Source organism: Mastacembelus armatus, chromosome 4 (assembly GCF_900324485.2).
Source record: "Mastacembelus armatus chromosome 4, fMasArm1.2, whole genome shotgun sequence".
In the NCBI taxonomy this organism is placed as follows: Eukaryota; Metazoa; Chordata; class Actinopteri; order Synbranchiformes; family Mastacembelidae; genus Mastacembelus; species Mastacembelus armatus.
Window position 1 is genome coordinate 8,362,168 of NC_046636.1, and position 20,208 is coordinate 8,382,375.

General features: G+C 39.2%; 1 protein-coding gene across 1 annotated transcript; it reads right to left on the minus strand.

Moving 5' to 3' along the window:
• Positions 1-5,840: 5,840 nt before the first annotated feature.
• On the minus strand, positions 5,841-20,208 carry LOC113139741 (uncharacterized). Its single transcript, XM_026323212.1, has 6 exons — positions 20,120-20,208; positions 11,833-12,147; positions 10,678-11,004; positions 9,637-9,792; positions 7,753-7,799; positions 5,841-7,649 (listed from the first exon to the last, which is right to left on the minus strand). Exons 2-6 carry the CDS (start codon positions 11,900-11,902, stop codon positions 7,488-7,490), a joined length of 762 nt encoding a protein of 253 aa, XP_026178997.1. The 5' UTR covers positions 11,903-12,147; positions 20,120-20,208; the 3' UTR covers positions 5,841-7,487.

The window sequence follows — 20,208 nt, forward strand, 5'->3', positions numbered from 1 at the left end:
GCAGCATCCTTCGGCATATTTCTTGTTTTCAGAGAGGTCAGCTGGAGATGCTGAAGTTATGTTAGCTTATAATGTTCTAAATAACTTCATCTTATCCTCAAATGTCCAATACAAACTCAGCAATGTGAACTACAAAAGTTGGGCATAGACTTTGCGTGTTGTGGTTACATTTAGGTTTAGTCGTGATTTATAGCAAGACTCAAAGAATTTAATGTTTGTGCACTATTAACTAACCAGTGGGATGCTTTGTGCAGTCATTTCAGTAAATATAATTATGACCTGAATTAGAAGTTTTAGTTCAAATTTATTGTCAAACAGTGATGCGGTGTTTGAGCTCTGATAAACTCTGTATTTAGAAGTACAGGTTATACACAGCCTCACAGCAAGAAGGGCCTGGGTTCACAACCTGTCAGGGGCCTTTCTGTGTGGAGTTTGCATGTTCTCCCAGTGTTTGCGTGCATTTGCTCCAGGTACTCCGGGTTCCTCCCACAGTCCAACAACATGTATATTAGGTTGATTGGTGATATTGCCCATAGGAGTGTGTGTGAGGTTGTTTGTCTTTGTGTGGCCCTGTGATGGACTGGTGACCTGTCCAGAGAGCTGGGATAGGCTCCAAGCAGATTCCCGTGACCCTGGCTAGGAATAAGTGGGTGTAGATAATGGGTGGATGGATGAAAACCAGAGTACCTGGAGAAAACCCATGGAAGCATAGGAGGCTGCCTGACTTCTTTATCAGGAGGTTGAACAACATGTACTATAAATATATAATTAGATTAATTAAGACATTTATTTTAAATCACATTAAGCAGATGTGTTTATGTGTGCATGTTTTAAAATAATAGTTTTTTCCTGCTTTCCTAGTATTTGTGTTACAGAGAAACACAATGAGTTTTTCTATCAGTACTATAACTCAGCGCCACCAGAGGGCAGTCTCAGCTGAGGTTTTGATCAACAAAGGAAAACATTTGATAGACTCATGGTTTACCTGAGAAAACAAATTTCCTTCTTCAGATTTATCCATCCATTATCTATACCTGCTTATTCCGATTTAGGGTCACAGGATTCTGCTGGAGCCTATCCCAGCTCTCTCTGGGTGAAAGGCAGGGGTACACCCTAGACAGGTCACCAGTCCATCACAGGGCCACATAGAGACAAACAACCTCACACACTCACACTCACTCCTATGGGCAATTTAGAGTCACCAAACCACCTGACATACATGTTTTTGGACTGTGTGTACCCACACAACCACGGGGAGAACATGCAAACTCCACACGGAAAGGCTCCTGCTGGGTTTCAACCAGGAACCTTCATGCTATGAGTCAACAGTGCTAACCACCCCTTCACCGTGCTGCCCTCTTCAGATTTAAATTACACAAAAAGATTTATCTACAAGAAAGTATCTACAGCTTTTTTTTAAATGCTGTTGCAAGTCTTGTTAGCTCTCCATCAGGAACGTTAGAATACTTGTGCACCAGTAAACAGGTGGATGGGTGAATGGGTAAATATAAATAAAATGTATGTCTGGTGACTATATGTAGGTAACAAATGAAATGAATAAATGATTGTTGCTGTTTAAATCCTCATCTGAGGAGATATCACAGATTGAAGAGTTTCACCAAAATGTAAAATGAGGTTATCTATTATGTCACAATCTCAGGGTTTATCGGTTTATAGACAGATACATTTAAATACAGCTGCAAGGAACTAGAGAGCATCAAAATTGCTTTTTGAATGTCTGCTGGAAAAACCTCAATTACGACCAGTGAAAGAGAGGAAAGCATCCAGGGCAGCAGGACTGCTTGAGATAGGCAGATTTTCCATTTTGTTTTCACTTATATGTATATGAAAAAAAGTCAAGATGTAGGCTGCTACTCAGAGGTGTGAACACAGATGCAACACTTTCACAGGAAAATGTAAGGTAGCTTTAGGTCTAGAATAAAGGGCATGAAAAACATTTATAACTCACAATAGTTGCTGCTGCAGGATGGCTAGAAAATGAATTTCAACAATTAAAGCCAGAATTATCAGCTAAAAAAAAACCCATGCCTTGTAGTTCTATTAAGTCAATTGTGTGCTATGGGACTATAACACCATTGCATTATTATGTTTTATTCTTTCAGTGCAGTGGGTCCCTAACTGGGGAATGGACACCCATCTGTAGGGAGCCTTGTCACATTACCAGAGAGAGAAGATGAGGTGAAACTAAAGCTGTACAAACATTTTTATAACATAAATCTCAACATTTTAAACACTGGTGTAACGAATAACATTGCAAACTGCTGATTTGCATTGCATTAGCTACTGAAACACAACCATCAATAATGTTATTAGTTCCACCTTTGCCTTACTTGCAATGTCAGGTCAAAATGTCTGCTGCGAACAAGGTCTATGAATGTGATTCAAGTGCCAGGCAAAAGAACCCCAGGAGCTGGAAAGACTCTTGACAGGGAAAAAAAAAAGTTAGGTTCACTAAATACAGAAGAACTGATATTTTAAGCAAAGGTTTAATTATGTTTTTTATTTGCACAGCAGAAATATAAGAAATATCCATGAATAGCATGCAAGATCATGTTACTGTTGATGTTAATTAAATTCTACCTGGTACTTTCGGTTACTATGCTTCGTTCAGTTTTGATATAAGGGGACATAAGGTGTAATGATAGAAAAATACAAAGCACCGGCTAAAATAATATAATAAAATGTCTATTTAGTAGATACACGATCTTGACACTTCTGATCTACTCCTCCTCTGCACTGCAAGTGTCCATGTGAGCGCTCTCTAAAGAGTAAACAAGGATATTTAAACAGTCAAGGGAAAATTTTCTCTGACCAATGAACATAAATTTCCGTTGCCTACTTTTGAAAAGCTTGCTGCACTTTCTGCTGATGTCAAGTGGAAAACAGCGTCTCCGTTAACCTCACACCTACAGCACAGTATCAGATAATTAGGGTTACGAACAAACAGGCGTTATTTACAGAATGCTGAGGTTTTTTTCAGCTATTAATCTTGCACCCAAAAGTACTGTTCATGCAGCAATCTCCTTTTGGCAAATTCGGCAAATGATAATAAAGGAAAGCATGAAAAGATGAAGCTATTTATGCAAAAAGTAAGTTTGATAAGATTATTGTGATATGTATAAAAAGGGGTTTAAAAACCTGTGTTTCTTTTTATATGTTCTTGCTTTTGTCGGTTTACCACTTGATGCTTTCACCATTACAGGCCTCTAATGCTTTTTAAAATTAATCTATTTACAAATAATACCACAATTATGTCATAGCCTTAGAGTCCTGTAATTTCTGTACATAAATTTCAGATCAATTTCTGAGTTTCGATTGCAACTGGGAAAGTCCGATTTTGCTGAAAGATCAAACATACAGTATTAAGTGCAATTAAAACCAGAATTTTTATGTTGTATTGTAATTGTAATTTTATTGTCATTGCATTGTGATTTAGTCCTCTTATGACCAACTCTATAATCATACAACTGTCTTGATTAACATGTGTATCACTGCCATTGCTGATGCAGCGTCAGACGACACCTGATGACGAGAGGTCAAAAGTAGAAGTTTAATGGGGTTAAAGGTCAAGAAAAGTACCTGAGAAACACTGTAGTAACACATTAATGAATTACAACTGAGCCTGCTGGGCAAAGGCAGTAATCATAAGGACAGTCAAAACCTTCACAAAGAGACTAAACATCGGGAAAGAGACAAAAACATCAAATTGCACACTACTCAGGTGACTATAAAAGGAAGGATTGCGCTGAGGACAACTGCAGGACAGGAAGGGAAAAGTGGACAAGACAAACGATGCAAAATGACATTAACTGTGGTCACTGAAGGTGAGCTACATATATTTCTGCCATCCTGTAAATGCAATAAAGAGGATCATTTAGACTCATTTGGGGGAAGTAAACCAACTTTGTTTCAATCAGACATTAAGATGATGACACAGCTGAGGTGCAGCTTCATCCCTGAGACCATGAGGCTGATGAACGTAGTGAACTCGTTGCCTTAAGCTATCTTCTGCACTTTCACTGACTCATGCAACTGAAGTTTTTGCACTTTCCCTTAGACATGCTGCTCAGTTTTATCTATGTGTTTTCTTTATTACATACTTTTAGGTTATTGTTAATAATATTTTAATGCCGGACACTGGACCTGGGTGACAATTTATGTTCTTTTATGTTTTTAACATGTTGCTACTTCACATTATATTACTTTACATATATTGAATGGGCATTGAGATCACATGATTTGTTTGTCATCTGCATTCATCATTTGAATGTTGCTGGATTCGACAATGCAACAGCACAGTTATGAAAAGTGAGGTTTGGTTTGTTTATGGGAAACCTCGGTACAGTAGAGGTGGGTGTTATGTTGTGCAAAGTGCAGACACATTATTGGCTTGTGTCATTGCAACATCATAGCAGCAAACATGCACACAAACAAAAAGACATTGACATCCATCTTTACCTCAGAGAAGTGAAAGTTGGCAGAACTTTATCTGAATGATTATCTTCAGCACTGATGTCTTCTCTCCTGCAAACACAGTACACTTGACATCAAATATCTGGTTTTGTTTTGAGAAATGAGGGATAATGCAATATAATACATGCGATTCATTTCCCTTCCACAAATATCGCTTTTATGTTCGATTTACAAACCATACTGTAATATTTTAGCAAGGCCATGCGTTGCAGTATTAAAGTATCAGTGTTTTGCTGTTACTTTCTCCATCGATGGGAAATAGAAATACTAGAGATATTAAATTCATCAAGAGCTGGGCAAAAATGAGATGTAGGCTCTTTCTAAGCCATCTGATTCTTCCACTTTCAATGTATTTGTACTGTGCTGTGTTTAGGTAACCTTCAGGTACAGAGCACCCAGAAGACTAGTAGATTTTTCCTCTTTTGCCTTGAGCTCCAGAAACGCAGTCATAATTCCACCTGGTAAAACTTGCTGCATGTTCTAGTATATAAAACTACCGCGCACTAAAGGGTTTTTTTTTGTTTCCACTGTCAACTGACTAAGGAAATACTAAATAAAAGGAAATGTATTAATTTAATCAAGGGAATACATGCGCCTGAACTTTGCTAGAAACGTGCTGTGCTCACATTTCAGTTAGCATGTCTCTTTTTTTCTCTTGTACTGACTGACTTTGTTTGTTTAGCAATATTGGTTGAAGCCAGCAAAAAGTAATGCAGATAAACCCATGTGATCTACCACAAGCCACACTGCAACAAATGAGCCTTCAGCCTTTTAGGGGTCTCTAAGCGAAAAATCGAAAGTACTTATTCTACTGAGTTGGCAGTATTCAGAGATAAGTGTCATCATATTAAATGCTGAACTAGCATCTACTCCTGGGACCCTGGCTGCGGCCTCACGTTGCTAACACGATGCAGGCTACGAAACAAACGTTGGGGTTATGGTTGATTTACTTGGACCAGTCCCGCTGACACAGTAAAATTAACTAGAACAACACTGCTGTATGTAACTATGAGGTCTTAAACCTCCATCTGCTGAGGTTCAACTCACCCGGTACAATTTTTCTCACTTTAATTTAAAACTTGATATAATTACTATATGGAAAAATAGATAACAGTGGAAACCCAGGTACACATGCAGACAAAGGCAAAAGCGATATCAGCAGCTATTTTATTTCTGATGCTACAAGCTGAACATGCAGCTATACTTAATTTTCTAATAACTAAATGTATTTCATTTTATTTTACACACTGCCTCGAACATGCACTGACCCTGACAGCATGTCTGCCCCATGAGATTCACAGATCCTACATTTTGATGAACAAAAGACACTATTTACATATAAAGAATAAAGTTTATTATTTTGACAGTCACTCATAAAATGATTTGTGCATTTCAGAAAGAAAGAGTTCATTAGAATGTGAAAAAAAAAATAGCACCAGGCAAGATGAGAAACTAAGTAGCTTGATGTATTAGGAGAGATTCTGCAGTTGGTTTCATGCATTGTGGCCACGAATTTTTATAACCACCATGATTTACGGTCTTAGTTGGTTATTCTCCTTCCTGAGTAGAAAGAAACATCCGGAATGAATAATCAGCCTGCTTGTTGTTTCTACTAGCAGACATGTCGGGTGGCATTTTTAACACATACTAATACATGACAATGAGAATTAAATAAATATGTTGTCTCAGTCTATCAAAACTTAAGTCAGCACATACCAAAAGAGAACTTCAGATGTCAAGCAGTGAAAAATGCTATGAGATAGTGTCAAATCGTTGTTGTATGTGACAAACTGTTAATGGATGGAACAATCAAGTCTGTGGTCTCTGAATACAGTACTTTTAGGTTTCAGCATGTCCCCGTTTCATTTCACTGATGGTTCTTAGTTTTTCTTTATAAAAATGGAGTAGAATTGATGAGTCAAACTGTGATAAAACTCATGATGAAAAACATCGGCTGAAAAGGCACAAATTACTAAACCTGAAACCAAAGGCCGGCAGGTAAAGATGTCACACCTCCTCTCAAAAAAAAAAAGCAACTTTAATAAACAAGTCATTGATGTCATTAGAACAGTGGTGTCTAATTTTAATCTGGAGCAGAAACACATCCTTCCACATCCTCAGAAGTGTAGTTATAAACTTAGTATCTGTGTTATTTACAGGTACTTTAGCTTTGCTTTGGCTTAAAAAGACTGGAGATATTCAATATTTCCATTATTGTCAACATATTCTGTTAATAGGCTGAAGCCATCAGTGTGTTCGTCCTTCTGTCAATATTTTCGGAATATTTTCAAGCATGGGCATGATACTTTTCCTCAAATATGACTCAAACAGGAATAAATAGTGCATTATCGGGGGACTGTTTTCAGTGGCGAATTATTGTTAGGTGCTCTTCTGAATATTTAAAGCAGCAAGACTGTGTATGTGGTGTTGACCCAATCTAAACTACACTAGCCATTTCATTGTAATGAACCCAGGGCAACACAGATGTCTAGTTTCTGGACAACAACGTAGGTCTCTGGCACAAGTTACAAGATACATAAGACCTCAGTTATATGGGAAGTACTTACTAGTTGGGTCATAATCTTTTTATAGAATTTGTTAATCATAACAAAAATACTGACTAACCCTCTGAGGGGTAGTGGCCAGATGACCCTAAAACAAATAAAGACCACCAATATGATACCAAATCAAGCTGGGTTCTTGCTGTGACACATGCTGGCTTGTGGTTTGCCACATGATTTCAATCTTACGACCACCAGTGACACCTACATCCTTACGACTCATGCAGAGTAGCAACTCTGACATCAAGTTCACTTCCCCCACTCAAAACTCCTCTGTGATGTATTGCAAGAAGCATACAGGCTGTGAGGGACCACAGCTGTATTGCTAAAATAGCATTCATCACCGTTAGGAGAATTATATATTTAGGTTATATATACAGTATATACATCATCTTTTAAAACTCAAACCAAGACAGGCCAGCAGGTTTACAATCAGCTATGCATCACACTTCTCTTTTCTGGAAGATAGCTGACAGCAGCATACTCTGTATCATTTGGATTAAACTCCAGAACTGTTGAAGGCCTTTTGGGGAATTCTAGGACGCTGTAGATCACTGAGGGTGGAGCCACATCGTTGGACACCTCAACTGTTTCCTGCAAAGACAGCAAGTCAAACTTAAGACCTTCTGCAGCTCTTTGAAATATTTACTTGGAGATCTCTGACTTTAAAGCTGGAAAATGATGTGAGCCTTCTTACCTGTATCGTGGGATTAGAGTTTTGTTGTGGTCCTTGTTGTTGTTTATCTGTGTGAGAAACAAAACAGGTGAAATACTAAGTCAGCTGGGCAAGTAAAACACTGTAAGATGGAGTTGAATTTTAGTGGCGTAAGAAAATACAGCTGATCAATATTGGATAAGGATGTTAGAGTTCTCATCAAAGTGAGTTTGCCAGGTTTGGTAACATTATTCATGAGTGGAAACCAAAGACTATAGTGTTGAAAAAACCCGAAAACACAATCTAGAGCTTAAATCGGTTCACTTCTAAATGTTGTGTCGACTGCGGGTGAATTTCGTTACAACTGTGCTGTATTTTCCTGCTCTGACTGGCTTTTCATGGGTATTGCAGTATTCAGACCTACTCTGTGACAAAACCTACTGTTAGAAGTGTTGGTCATGTGACTGCAGCTCTCTGACACAGGCAGTGGTCATGTGACCTTGCTCTCCACACTCAGGTTGGACTCACTTAGTTTATTTAATGTTCAGCCTTAGTCCAGGTCAGTCCTTTGTTCCAGAGTGTGTGAAGTGAGTTATTTTACGTTATATCAATTAAACTGTCCTTTATTTCTGACCTTTAGTTTGATTCAGTTTCTGTGTATTTGTTTCATGTTTGTAACCATTCGTCCCTCATGACCTTTATTTAATATGGACAATAAATTACCTGAACCATAAAATTGCCAGTGTGCTCATGTCCATTACGTTATTGCCAGCCCTATAACTATTACCATTATAACACCTACTCAAACATTAATTTATATTTAAAACTGATGGTCATAACACAAATCTTTATGGTAATTGTATTATCCAGGAGAGCCATGTCTTAAACTGTACATTCATTTTTGTGTTAAATTATTTTGAAATGTACCAAATTAGGCTATACCCTGAATTTCAACAAACTGTGACCGTAATAATAAGTTTTATTGAAGTAAAACTTAACTCTTAGTAAGATAAGGGTATTGTATTTATTTGTATTTACTCTCACACAAAACTTTACTTTACTTTGACTTGTACAAGCTCATAAAAAAATCTTCTGAATCAAATAACCAACTAAATGTGCAAGACACTGCAGTTTATCTCTGCGTGCTGAGTCTTGCTATTTCCTCAAGTTAGTGTTCAGAGCTGTTTGAGCAGCTCTGTTTGTGGACAATAGTTGGACTAAAGCAGGTTAGCGCAACATGACACAGGAGTGCACAGTCAGCAAAAACCTGCATTTGTATACATATACGGGAAATCATCAAATGTGGTTTCTGAGGTCACAGGGGCTGCCAAAGTATTTCAAAGCATTCAAGTTCCCACTCAAAATAGGCCAAAGGGGTTGTCTGTGAAGCGCCATCATAATAGTGAACAAGTAATGCAAGTTTTTTCCACCCCTTCCTCTGTGGTAGTAGGCAAATCTACATGTGCCTACAGAGGAGGAGGGCTTCTTTTCAAAAGGTGTGAATCATCATGTATCAAAAGGATATGAAACTGCAATCTGGTTTGCACTTTGAGCATCTAGCCACACAATGGCACATTTTTTCCACAGAATAACAATTCTTTTATCTCTACTTTTTTCTCTTAAAATATGCACAAAATACTTTTCACTAGCCCTAAATAAGAACTGTATCTAGGTTTGAGTCGCCGTACTAATGTATGTTCTGCTTTTGATTTCAGTTTCCTAGCGTATATATATAATTTTTTTGATCTTAGAAATCAGCTTACACTTCTAGATGAAAATAAGCAACTCCTGAATCATATCTACAAGCAACAAATAGATAACAGCCTGTCCAGACAACGTTCAGACAATATATTCCTAAGAGCCCTGAAACAATCATGGGAGACAAGGAAGGAAAGAAGACCACTTGTAGAAAGTATGTTTACCTACCACTGGTTCTCACGAGACACCAGATCAAACAAGCCAGTAGCAGTACTGCCAGTAGCATTACAGGTGAAACCACGAGGACAGTGACAGTGTCAGAATAAGAGACACTGGAACTTCCACTCTCTTCCTTTGTTGTGATGATAATCAGCTTTGGAGGAACTGTGGGAGTTAAAAGGAAAATATGAAAATAACCGCTCATGTCCCTGCAGAAAAAATATTTTTGATGATGTCTGTAACAAGTTATGCCATGATAATTATTCTTACATCCTAATTGAATAGATGTTTTGTGTGGTTACAGCTTTTGATTTCAATTATGCATTTTTTCAAATTACAGTAAATACAAAGCAGAGACTAAAGTTAAGACACAGACTTTCACCCTTCTAATGGACAGTGTAAGTAGTATAAAAAAATAAGCCTTTAACAGGAAATGATACTAACTTAGAAGTTACAATGGCAGTGTGAGCCAATGAGAATGTTTAGCAGCTTGCAGTAATCATTTTTCTTATTGCCAACAAATTCTAAGCAACACCATAACCAACAGCAACAAATAGCCTACTTAACTTCTATTTATTATGATGCCCATTTTCTCTATAGGAAGGCCCTTTTAGCCTTGCCAGCAGCATAGACTGAAATATCACTCTGTTGATCAACTGGTCCACTACTTTGGGATTGAGTGAAATAAATAAATGCTATGAAATGTGGTTTAGATGTCCATGGTACCAAGAGGATCCACCTGATATAGTCTTAATGGCATAGGGAATTAAATCAAGTTTTGGATTTTGTTGACATTAATAAAAATGTAGAATATTACCAGCTTTATCCTTTAAAATGAATTGAGAATGGAGTAATTCACTGTAGGTCTGGTAAAAACTGGGAAATTAAACAATACTTTAAAGTATTGCACCAAAATAAATCAGTTATATGATCATTTTAAAGTGTGTCTACCAACTATAAAAAAGCTAAATGTCTTTATGGTAACAAGATTAGTTTCCCTGTTCTACACACTCAACAGACTTATTTCTAATAAGTGTTATCCAGCCTTACCTGTGCTGCTTCTGGTCTCGTTTAGGACAGTCAGGGTTACCTCCTGACTTTTTATGACATAGTCCTCAAACAAAGCGGCCCAGTAAGTTCCACTTTGATTCAGGCTGAGGTTTGTAATGTGGTACAATACAGAATTATTATGAGGGTAAATATTAAATAGATCTCCTGATCTATTCCCAAGTCTTTTCTTTGCATGCTCAGCAATCTTCTTCTCTCCTTGTGTATAAACTGCGAAGTGAGAGTTATTGCGAACACCAGTGTTAGAGAATGTAAACTGAAGAGTGATGTTTTTCCCAAGGATCCCAGTGACCACTGTTTGGTTAGGGCCTGCATCAAGACAAAATAAGAGATGTGCATAAGTGGCAGGATGCAATATAATGAAAGCAAATATAACTTGGGGATAAAAAACAATTTAAACCACAGTCACTGTATTCTTGTTTAAGTAGTTACTACGCTCTGTATTTATGCCCAGGTTGCAGTAAATGTATATTGTCAAATATAATCAAATTAAAGCTTAAAGGCAAAAATGACAAGACAGCTGTCAGAATCTTTTGTTGGTAGATACTGCACTTTCCCTTTGAGTTTTGTTAAGGTTAGCCGAAGGCAGCGTGCAGTTTGTGCATTTTTTTTTTTTATTTAGCCTAAATAAATCACAAACATCACTGCCTTTCTGTCTGTCAAACTTTATTTTACAAGCAACATCTCAGTGAGCCTTAATGGAAATATTTTTTGGCTTGTCAGAACATTAAGGTTGCACCAACATCAGACTTAAATATTTCTTAGTCTTCTTAGTGTACTTGACATTTATCCTAACGTTAGTGCACATTTTGTAATTATAATGTCATGATACAAAAGGGAAACTAAGGACACATCACCTCAGAAGCACAGTCACAATGAGATCAAATGATGGTACACCGTATCTGTGTGGACCTCATCGATATCATTCAATAAAAACCATTTGTTTATTATATTTTGAAAATTAGTTTGAAAGTTAGGCTATCATTAGTAGATTAAAACCATATGATATAAAATAAGGCAATATGTGTCCAAAAAAAAAAAAGAAGAAAAAAGTAGCAAACATTAACCTCCAGTAGACGAAAACCCACAAAACCTCTCAGTTGTCACAGAGTAAAACATCAGTAGAAAACTACTTACGGGTGAATACCATGTGAGCTGTGAAGATCAAGACTAACCCGAGAGGGTTTATGACGATGTTGTCAGTCATGGTAAAAGAAATGTGTTGCTTGCAGGCCTGGAGAGATGGCCCTAGCTTTGACCTTACCGATCAAACAAAAACTACCAGATTGTGTGCCTGACAGAAGGAAACTGTAGACAGGAACTTGCACAAACACAAATATATCCACCTACAGCATCACAAGCACCTCCTGTAACGGAAGACTTCAAAGAGGTTCATGGACATGTGGTGCAGACTGTGAGGAACTCGCGAACAGGTTGTCGCTCACATGATGTCTGTAAATACACAGAGCAAATTAGTTTCCTTCATATTCTGAGGAAGAATATATTGAATTTTTAAACAGGCTCAAAATTCACCATGCGGTTGACTTGGAGCTGAGATTTTATTGACAGATTGGTGAGTTTAAACAGATTTTAAAAGTTCTTTAACCAGTATGCTGGAATTTGCCCATCAGTCAATGGTTTCCTGTTTTCTGAAAGGTTTAGTACGGTGGCCGACAAGGGCAAACGCGCTGCGTTTCTCTTTTTCAGCGTTTCTCTCTTGCAGCGTTTCTCTCTTGCAGCGTTTCTCTCTTGCAGCGTTTCTCTCTTGCAGCATTTCTTGCAGCGTTTCTTTCTTGCAGCGTTTCTCTCTTGCAGCGTTTCTCTTTTGCAGCATTTCTTGCAGCGTTTCTTTCTTGCAGCGTTTCTCTCTTGCAGCGTTTCTCTCTTGCAGCGTTTCTCTTTTGCAGCATTTCTTGCAGCGTTTCTTTCTTGCAGCGTTTCTCTCTTGCAGCATTTCTTGCAGCGTTTCTCTTTTGCAGCGTTTCTCTCTTGCAGCGTTTCTCTCTTGCAGCATTTCTCTTTTTCAGCGTTTCTCTCTTGCAGCGTTTCTCTTTTGCAGCGTTTCTCTCTTGCAGCGTTTCTCTCTTGCAGCATTTCTCTCTTGCAGCGTTTCTCTTTTTCAGCGTTTCTCTCTTGCAGCGTTTCTTTCTTGCAGCGTTTCTCTCTTGCAGCGTTTCTCTTTTGCAGCGTTTCTCTCTTGCAGCGTTTCTCTTTTGCAGCGTTTCTTTCTTGCAGCGTTTCTCTCTTGCAGCGTTTCTCTCTTGCAGCGTTTCTCTTTTGCAGCGCGTTTGCCCTTGTCGGCCACCGTAGTTTAGTTGACTTGAATTACACAAAAAAAAACCCCTGCTTTCTATTCATAGACACACAGATAGATTCATTTTGTTGGCTGAGGTTTTATCAGATCAGTCTCTGTGATTTTTATGTTGATTTCTATTAGTGTTGCTTAAAAACGAAGTAAACGCCCTTTAAACATTTTATATTTAAATGATTACTTTCATGAAACAATGTTCACACATCACTATCAACTTCTCTCTGCACTCCATGTAAAAAAATACATAAAAATCACCTCATGTATCAGTTATAACTGCATTTATTTAGTGGCTTAACAAAACCCCTGATGCTTTTTCAACATGAAGTCAGTGAAACATTAATACAATAATTCAGACATCAGTGTTTTACAGTAAATCTGTGACTCAGCTGGGAATATGTGTCTGCTACTAGAAAACTGAAACAAAAAATAGGAAAGAAAGCATAACTGAGCAGGAGAGTTGTTCTACTTTTTAAAACTGTATCTATATGTTTTTTGTACAAAACCAAAAATAAAAATAAAAAAGATGTTTAGACCTCTAGCGTGTTTGAATACGTGTATAGCATCACACGTATTGCTATACTAACAGTATACCAGTAAAAAACTACCCACGCATCCTCACATATACAGGGCAACACTTTAACCACTGCAGAGGAGGCTGGGGCTGTGGCTGACGAAGGTGGTCATTTCATTTCATTGCTTTCACTTTTCTTACGGCATCCACATTATAATCTCGGTGCAAATTTATGCAGAGGAACATCCTGTGGCTAACAACACAAAAGCTGATGCTTCAGCTCTAAGGGCCACAGGCCTAAACCAGTGTGTTTGGAAAAACAGCCCACACCTTCTCTATGTTAAAACAACTTAAGTAAGAAATAATTTGAGAGTTTTACAGTGTTTCTTTTACAATATTCCCATATTTGTTTTTCATACAACAGAAATGTAAGATGATGCTAAAGCACCTGTTGTCTGCAGCTCTGCAGTCAACCACGTGTGATATTCATTTTTTTAAACCACTAATATGTTCAATATTTAAAACTAACCTTCACAACAAAAATGGCCAAACTATTTTGCTGTACACATTTTTTAAGGAATGAAATAATGTTAGTAGTTCATAGTTAAGTTATAACAAATAACGGTAATTTCCTGTTGTGCTTCACAATAAAAGCTTTCCCGTGGTTTACCTTTGGAAATGCACTCAAGTGAATTAACACCAGCAGGAAACGCCTGGTTTGTGTTCGCATAAGCTTAACACAAAAATTACATCAATGGCAATGGAGGAATGCAGAACACAAAATAATTTGTTTTCTGTTAAATGCAAAGGACATGAGAAACAAAAATTCTGAAAAAAAAAAACTAATTCATAACACTAATTCATTATTGCATTGCAGACAGTATCAAATTTTAGACAGAACTCAGATGAATATACTTGTTTATAACAGATAACTGCTCTATAATGACTCAAGCAGAGGTCAAAATTTACAGTATTACAGAGGTGCATTTGCTATCCTTTGTTGCTACAGAGGACTACAAATTCCATTCCTACAATCATCCCTGGGCAATATGAATGTGTATGAACAAAAAGAGCAGTTTTAGCCTGCTCATAGAAATTCCTGTGGTTATTCCGCTGTCAAAATAGTATTTTTACGCCATCTTGTGGACTGATTTACATGTTGTAAATGACTTGCAACGCCTCAAACACGTGACCAAACATGCCTCCCTTTTTTCTCTCTCACACTCACAGACTCATGCAGACACATATGACACACACTAGTACAAATTTACATGCTCACACTTATTTCCTCTCGCTTACCTTGTGTTGCAATTTCCTGCACTTACTTAAATAATTAAATAATTCCTTTGTGCATCTTTTGTACCATGTTATGTTTTCATTTCAAGTTCTGTTATCCAGCAACACAAATATGACCTTTCAATTATAATCTTTAGTTTGATTTCTGTGGTAAATGTCTTCTCTTGGTGATACCGAATTTACAAACATAATTGTTAATAGGGTGTTTGTGCAATCTGGTTTTTTAATTATGATGCATCCATTTCCAAGTAAGATTAATTAACTTGCAAGTGTCATAGTGTTTTATAGAATGATATGGGTATGTGGGCATTTTGAGTATACATGCTGATGCTAAATATGACCTGGATGATGATGTGGTCTTAGCTACTATTGTCCTTTGATTTGCATATATTTAGTGCTAAGCATTCCTTCGATGCAGCGATAATGTCTCACATTTCTTGGGTTTTGATGCACAGTGATTCCTACTCGAGTCTTCTCACTTATTATAGTAGAATATTGTAGTAGCTGTAGGTGTGAAACCAGGTTTGTCCAAAATCCCTTTCTCAAAGTCTCTGTGAGTAGATGTGTTAGGCTCTTACAGAGAAGTGCTTCAGCTCTTCTTAGTATTTATGTAGAAATCATACATCTTTACCACACTGCCTTAAAAAAAATGTGTTGTTAAAAACAGTTCAGTTCACCATTAGTGGATTAAAACATATTCCGCCTAGGATGTTTACTGACTCAGTGTTTCGCTAAGCCTCATCTCACATGGCAGAGATGGGAGGAAGCACAAACACTGATGGACATGGAAGAGCAGGAAAGCCCTTATTGCTATGGAAACAGAGAATCCATCTCGTATTAAACGCTGCTCTAACAAAACAGTTACCAAGCATCTGGGAATGGGAACCTCGACGATACACCACCTGTCACTCACTGCTTACCATCCACCTCGACAGGCATGCATGATGCTCCTGTAATGCTCATTAGGTTCAACTGATTTTCACTCTTTTTTTTTTTTTTAACAAGTTCATCATATTTAACTTAACATGTCAATGTTGTGTTCATAGTTTGTTTCTATGGCTGGATTATAAAACAATGGGCCCCTGGGCACAGAAATGTAATCTCTGTGGGAGTAAGCATCATGCATTGAGCAACCACATAATTTGTAGGCAGCTTGTGTTGGTTACTAGTTGTTTTGCACCCATTTTTAGATGGTTTGGGTTCATTTTTACTTGTTTTGCTTCACTTTGCATTTATTTAGCATCTGTTTTACTTGTATAGTCTCTTTTTTTCTTTTTTGTGGCTTTTAGTAGTGTTTGTAGTAATTTAACTGATTTCCCTGATCTGTCAAGGGTGTATACCACCTATTGCTCAGTGTCAGCTGGGATTGGCACCAGCCCCACCACTACACTGAATTGGACTGAGCGGTATAGGGAATAGATGAAAGGATGGAGGACTGACCTCCCAACAAAGGGTTAACTGTCCTACATAATTCTCTGGTCTAGGGCCCCCCTGACTCCTTTGGCCCCTGGGCCTGTGCCCAGTAGGCCCATTCAGTAACCCATCCATCCTCTTTACATTACACTTAAGTGGCCAAATGAATCTGTTAATGCAAACCCAGAGAGTCACAGGACATTAAAACTCCCCACTGAAGCCAAACTACTAGGACAGTCATCAATTAACCTAACCCCAAACTACATGTTTTAGGACTATGGGAGGAAGGATTTAAAGAATGCCGAGGCAACAATATGTTGTATCATTTCAATCATACTGCAATATGACAACGCTGTTTATGTGTGTGTGCTTATACTTCTGTATTTGGGATCACCATAATTCTGTCAGAGGGCATTTTGGCTGGTCCTCACTTTTATTAAACTTCTGTTTCAGGCTTAACACATGCATGGACAGATTAGGAGAGAATGGGCCCCTGGGCACAGACATATAAAAGGCACCCATATCTCCTATACTCCCTGGAACAAAGTCACAGATTTAGTTGTTTTGCTTATTTCTGCTCACATTTCTCTGTCTTTGGTGGTGTTCCTTGTTTCTTTTTAGTTATTTTGTGTCAGGCTTGGAAAAACTGGAGGACCAAAAATGCCACACAAAACCTTGATCCTTAGGACAGTTTATTCATAGGAAACAACCAAGAATAATGTAGTCTTAATGTTGAGGACCGTGGAGAAAAGAGTCCGGAACTGAATCGACTGGAGGTTGATTCACAACTAGGCCCACACCAGGTAAATACATAGGGAGTCTAGGCTGATGAAGAGAAGAATCCAGGTTTTGGTCCGCAGAGCAACATCTCACGGGGCAGAGTATTCTGGTCAGGAATCCAGAGTTATGGCATAATACCAAACTAATACCAGTCTCTTAATACACAAACGAAAAACTCCTCCGAACAAAAACTCTTGTAGGTTAAGGAGGGCAAAACACACAGAAAAGTCTCTTTCCTTAAATCCCTCGCAGGTTATGGGGAAATCACAGCAGATAGTCACTGGTTCTTCAAATAACGTAAAATAACGAAAAACAGTTACTTGAGTTACCGGCAGGAACCCGTCTTACCGGTCCGGACAACAACACTTGATCTGGATCGTAACTCCTTCTGCGAGGTGATCTCTCTGCCGACTCGGGTGAATAATCATGAAGCTGTCCTCCATGGTGGCGAAGCAGACAATCCCACAACGTGTCTGTGACTGAAGAGGAGAATATATGCCGTGAGATTCTGAAAGGCAAAACAGGTGAGTGGTGTTGCCTAATGATTACCGGAAGCCCTGGGGTAACTAGACCCACGGGGAAAACCTTCAAAACAAAAGTCGCCACCGGAACTCTACGTGACCGGTCGTGACAATTTTGTATGAATTTGTATCTATTTTGTATCTATTATTTAACTGTACCCCTGACTCTTTGGGCCCCTGGGCCTCTGCCCACTAGGAGGCCCATTCAGTAATCCAGTGTGTGTGCGTGTGTGTGTGTGTGTGTGTGTGTGGTTGATCTGTGTTGTTGTATTGGTTCAAGCTCATGTCTTAGCAACCAGGGAAACCAGCACCAGCTCCCTAGCAACTTGGTAGACAATGGTGTCATCCCTGTCACAGGTTGCCGTTGAAGATAGAGGGACACCATAGAGACCTGAAGAAGCTGAGATGCAAATAGTGACAACACACCTCCTCCCCATTTTGCACACACACGCGCGCGCGCGCGCGCACGATCTACAGATTGGATTAAAAGGTTTAATAGCGCTGTGCTCGAAACCTGGTTTGTGCTCTCAAACCTTTTTCTCGTCAACATGGATTATCACAGATCGACTTTCGATCTTGCAGTTATAGGCTACTGCATAGCTCACACACCCACACGCCGTATATGAGAATTGACTTTGAAGCATGCATTTGAAAACACACATGCACACACACACACACACACACACTCTCACACATGCAGTCCTACACTTGATAAATCTACTTTCACACATGCCGTAAAAACCCCATGCAACCACACGCAATTAATAGTTTCCTCCAGCACGGCAAGTTGGGTGAATCGAAAATTAAAGACGTGCAGGTCGCACGCACATGTGCAGCACAATGTGAGGAACGCATCCAGTGGGGCGGGCGCCAGCTGTCACGGTTTCCAGAGGATGGTATTCCCCAGCTTCATCACGGCCAGCAGCCTGCCAGCGTTCCCGGCTCTGCTGCTTCGTTTTCTTTCCCTGCACACAGAGAACGGTCTGATTTATAGTTAAAGCTGCTGTTAACTTTTACTTGGCCGTCGTGTCATTAGTGCTTTTCCAGAAAAGAAGGCTGCAGGATGATGAGCTATGCCTGCTGGTGTAGCTTATCAGAAACTGTCATAGCTCTGGGTGGGTTTATTTTTTGTAAAAAAAAACAACAAAAAAAAAACAATCACAATCATCATCTCACATCATCCACCACTGAGATTGATTTGGCCACCCCTCTCCAGTAGTCTCCCCCTTCCTCCCCTCCCTTCATCCCTTCCCACCAGTCACATGGAGGTTAGCGGTGACCCGTCGCTCCCTCGGTTGTGGTGCCAGTCGCTCTCCGCTGCGCCTTGGAGACGGACGAGAAGCACAACACGCAAAACCTGCCGGGGCGTCTCGTTTAGTTTTAGACCTAACTGCGTTTTGTTTTTTTTTTTGGTTGGTTTTTTTTTGTCTGTCTTTTTGCACCTATTCCATTGGAAACTCCCCCTGGAATCCGCTGGTGAACGATACTCTGTTCAGCGGGTTATTTTTAGTCAGCCACCGCAGCGATGAGTGGCTGGAAGCCGGCTGCGAGAGCGAGTGGTGCTACGCTGTGAGTCCTCGGTTGTTGTTCCACAAGAATGAAGTCGAGGCGAGATAAACTGAAGATCCCCTCTCTGACTCTGGAGTAAGTTCCGCTCTTTATTTTCGTCTTCTGCTGCAGGTGTGAAACCGCAAGCTGCCATACGTGAAACTGCTTGAATTGTGAGAGGAGTGAAATGCTGGTATTTACGTGGCTGTGCTGTCTCTTGTTTTATTCCACTGTCAACACACACTTTCATAATGAGTGGCTGCAGCTGAAAACCCATTACTTTCTCCTTTCACTACCAAAGCTGTGAGACCAGAACAGCCAACTGAGCCTGAGAGAAATAGAAACAGACCCTCTGTGTTTTCCCTGCATTGCCTAGTTTAGTTTCAGTGTGACTTTACTCCTGTGTTGTGCACGTTAAAGACAGGACTGGAGAAGTTCCAGGAGTCTAAGCAGTGGTCCAGCAGGATCAAAATCCTGCCTATTATTATTATTTTTAAACTAATTCACTCCACTCAATGTAGATAAATCCAACTTTCCAGCCTTGAACTGCAAGTGCACTTTCACAATTACTTTCTGGTTAAACTTGTAAAAACCAAACTAGTGGAACAAATGACAACTTTTGATTAATTTTTCCTAAAGTTTTTTTTTTTTCTTACAGTTCATGTATCAGTAGAATCACTTTTTCCAGATCTTCGACAGGGCTACTGATCGTCTACGTTGATCACGCCAAATGCTTCACTGTGTTTCAGAAGCAGAGCTCATGCCTCAGTGTGAATCATGCCCTCATGATGATTTGTGTTTCCTCATCTCTGGAGTCTGTTTCTTCATGTGAAGTCCTTACTTCACAATTCCTGCATGAATCTCAGCCCCTCTCTTCAGGCATACAGATATATATTATCTATACTGCTAACCTGCAATTCCTTTCTTCTTCAAAAGACATGGTTGCAAGCTTATATCCGCCCACACTTCCTCCAGAGTGAATGTTGTCTTTTTTTTTGTGTGTGTGTATGTGTGTGTGAGGAGGGTGGGGTAGGAGGGCAGTACCTGCTTCCCACTAGATGCTGATCCATAAGGCGTAGGAGCTCCCTGCTCACATCCCCAGTCTCTGATCCATCCATCTGCCTCCACTGTGG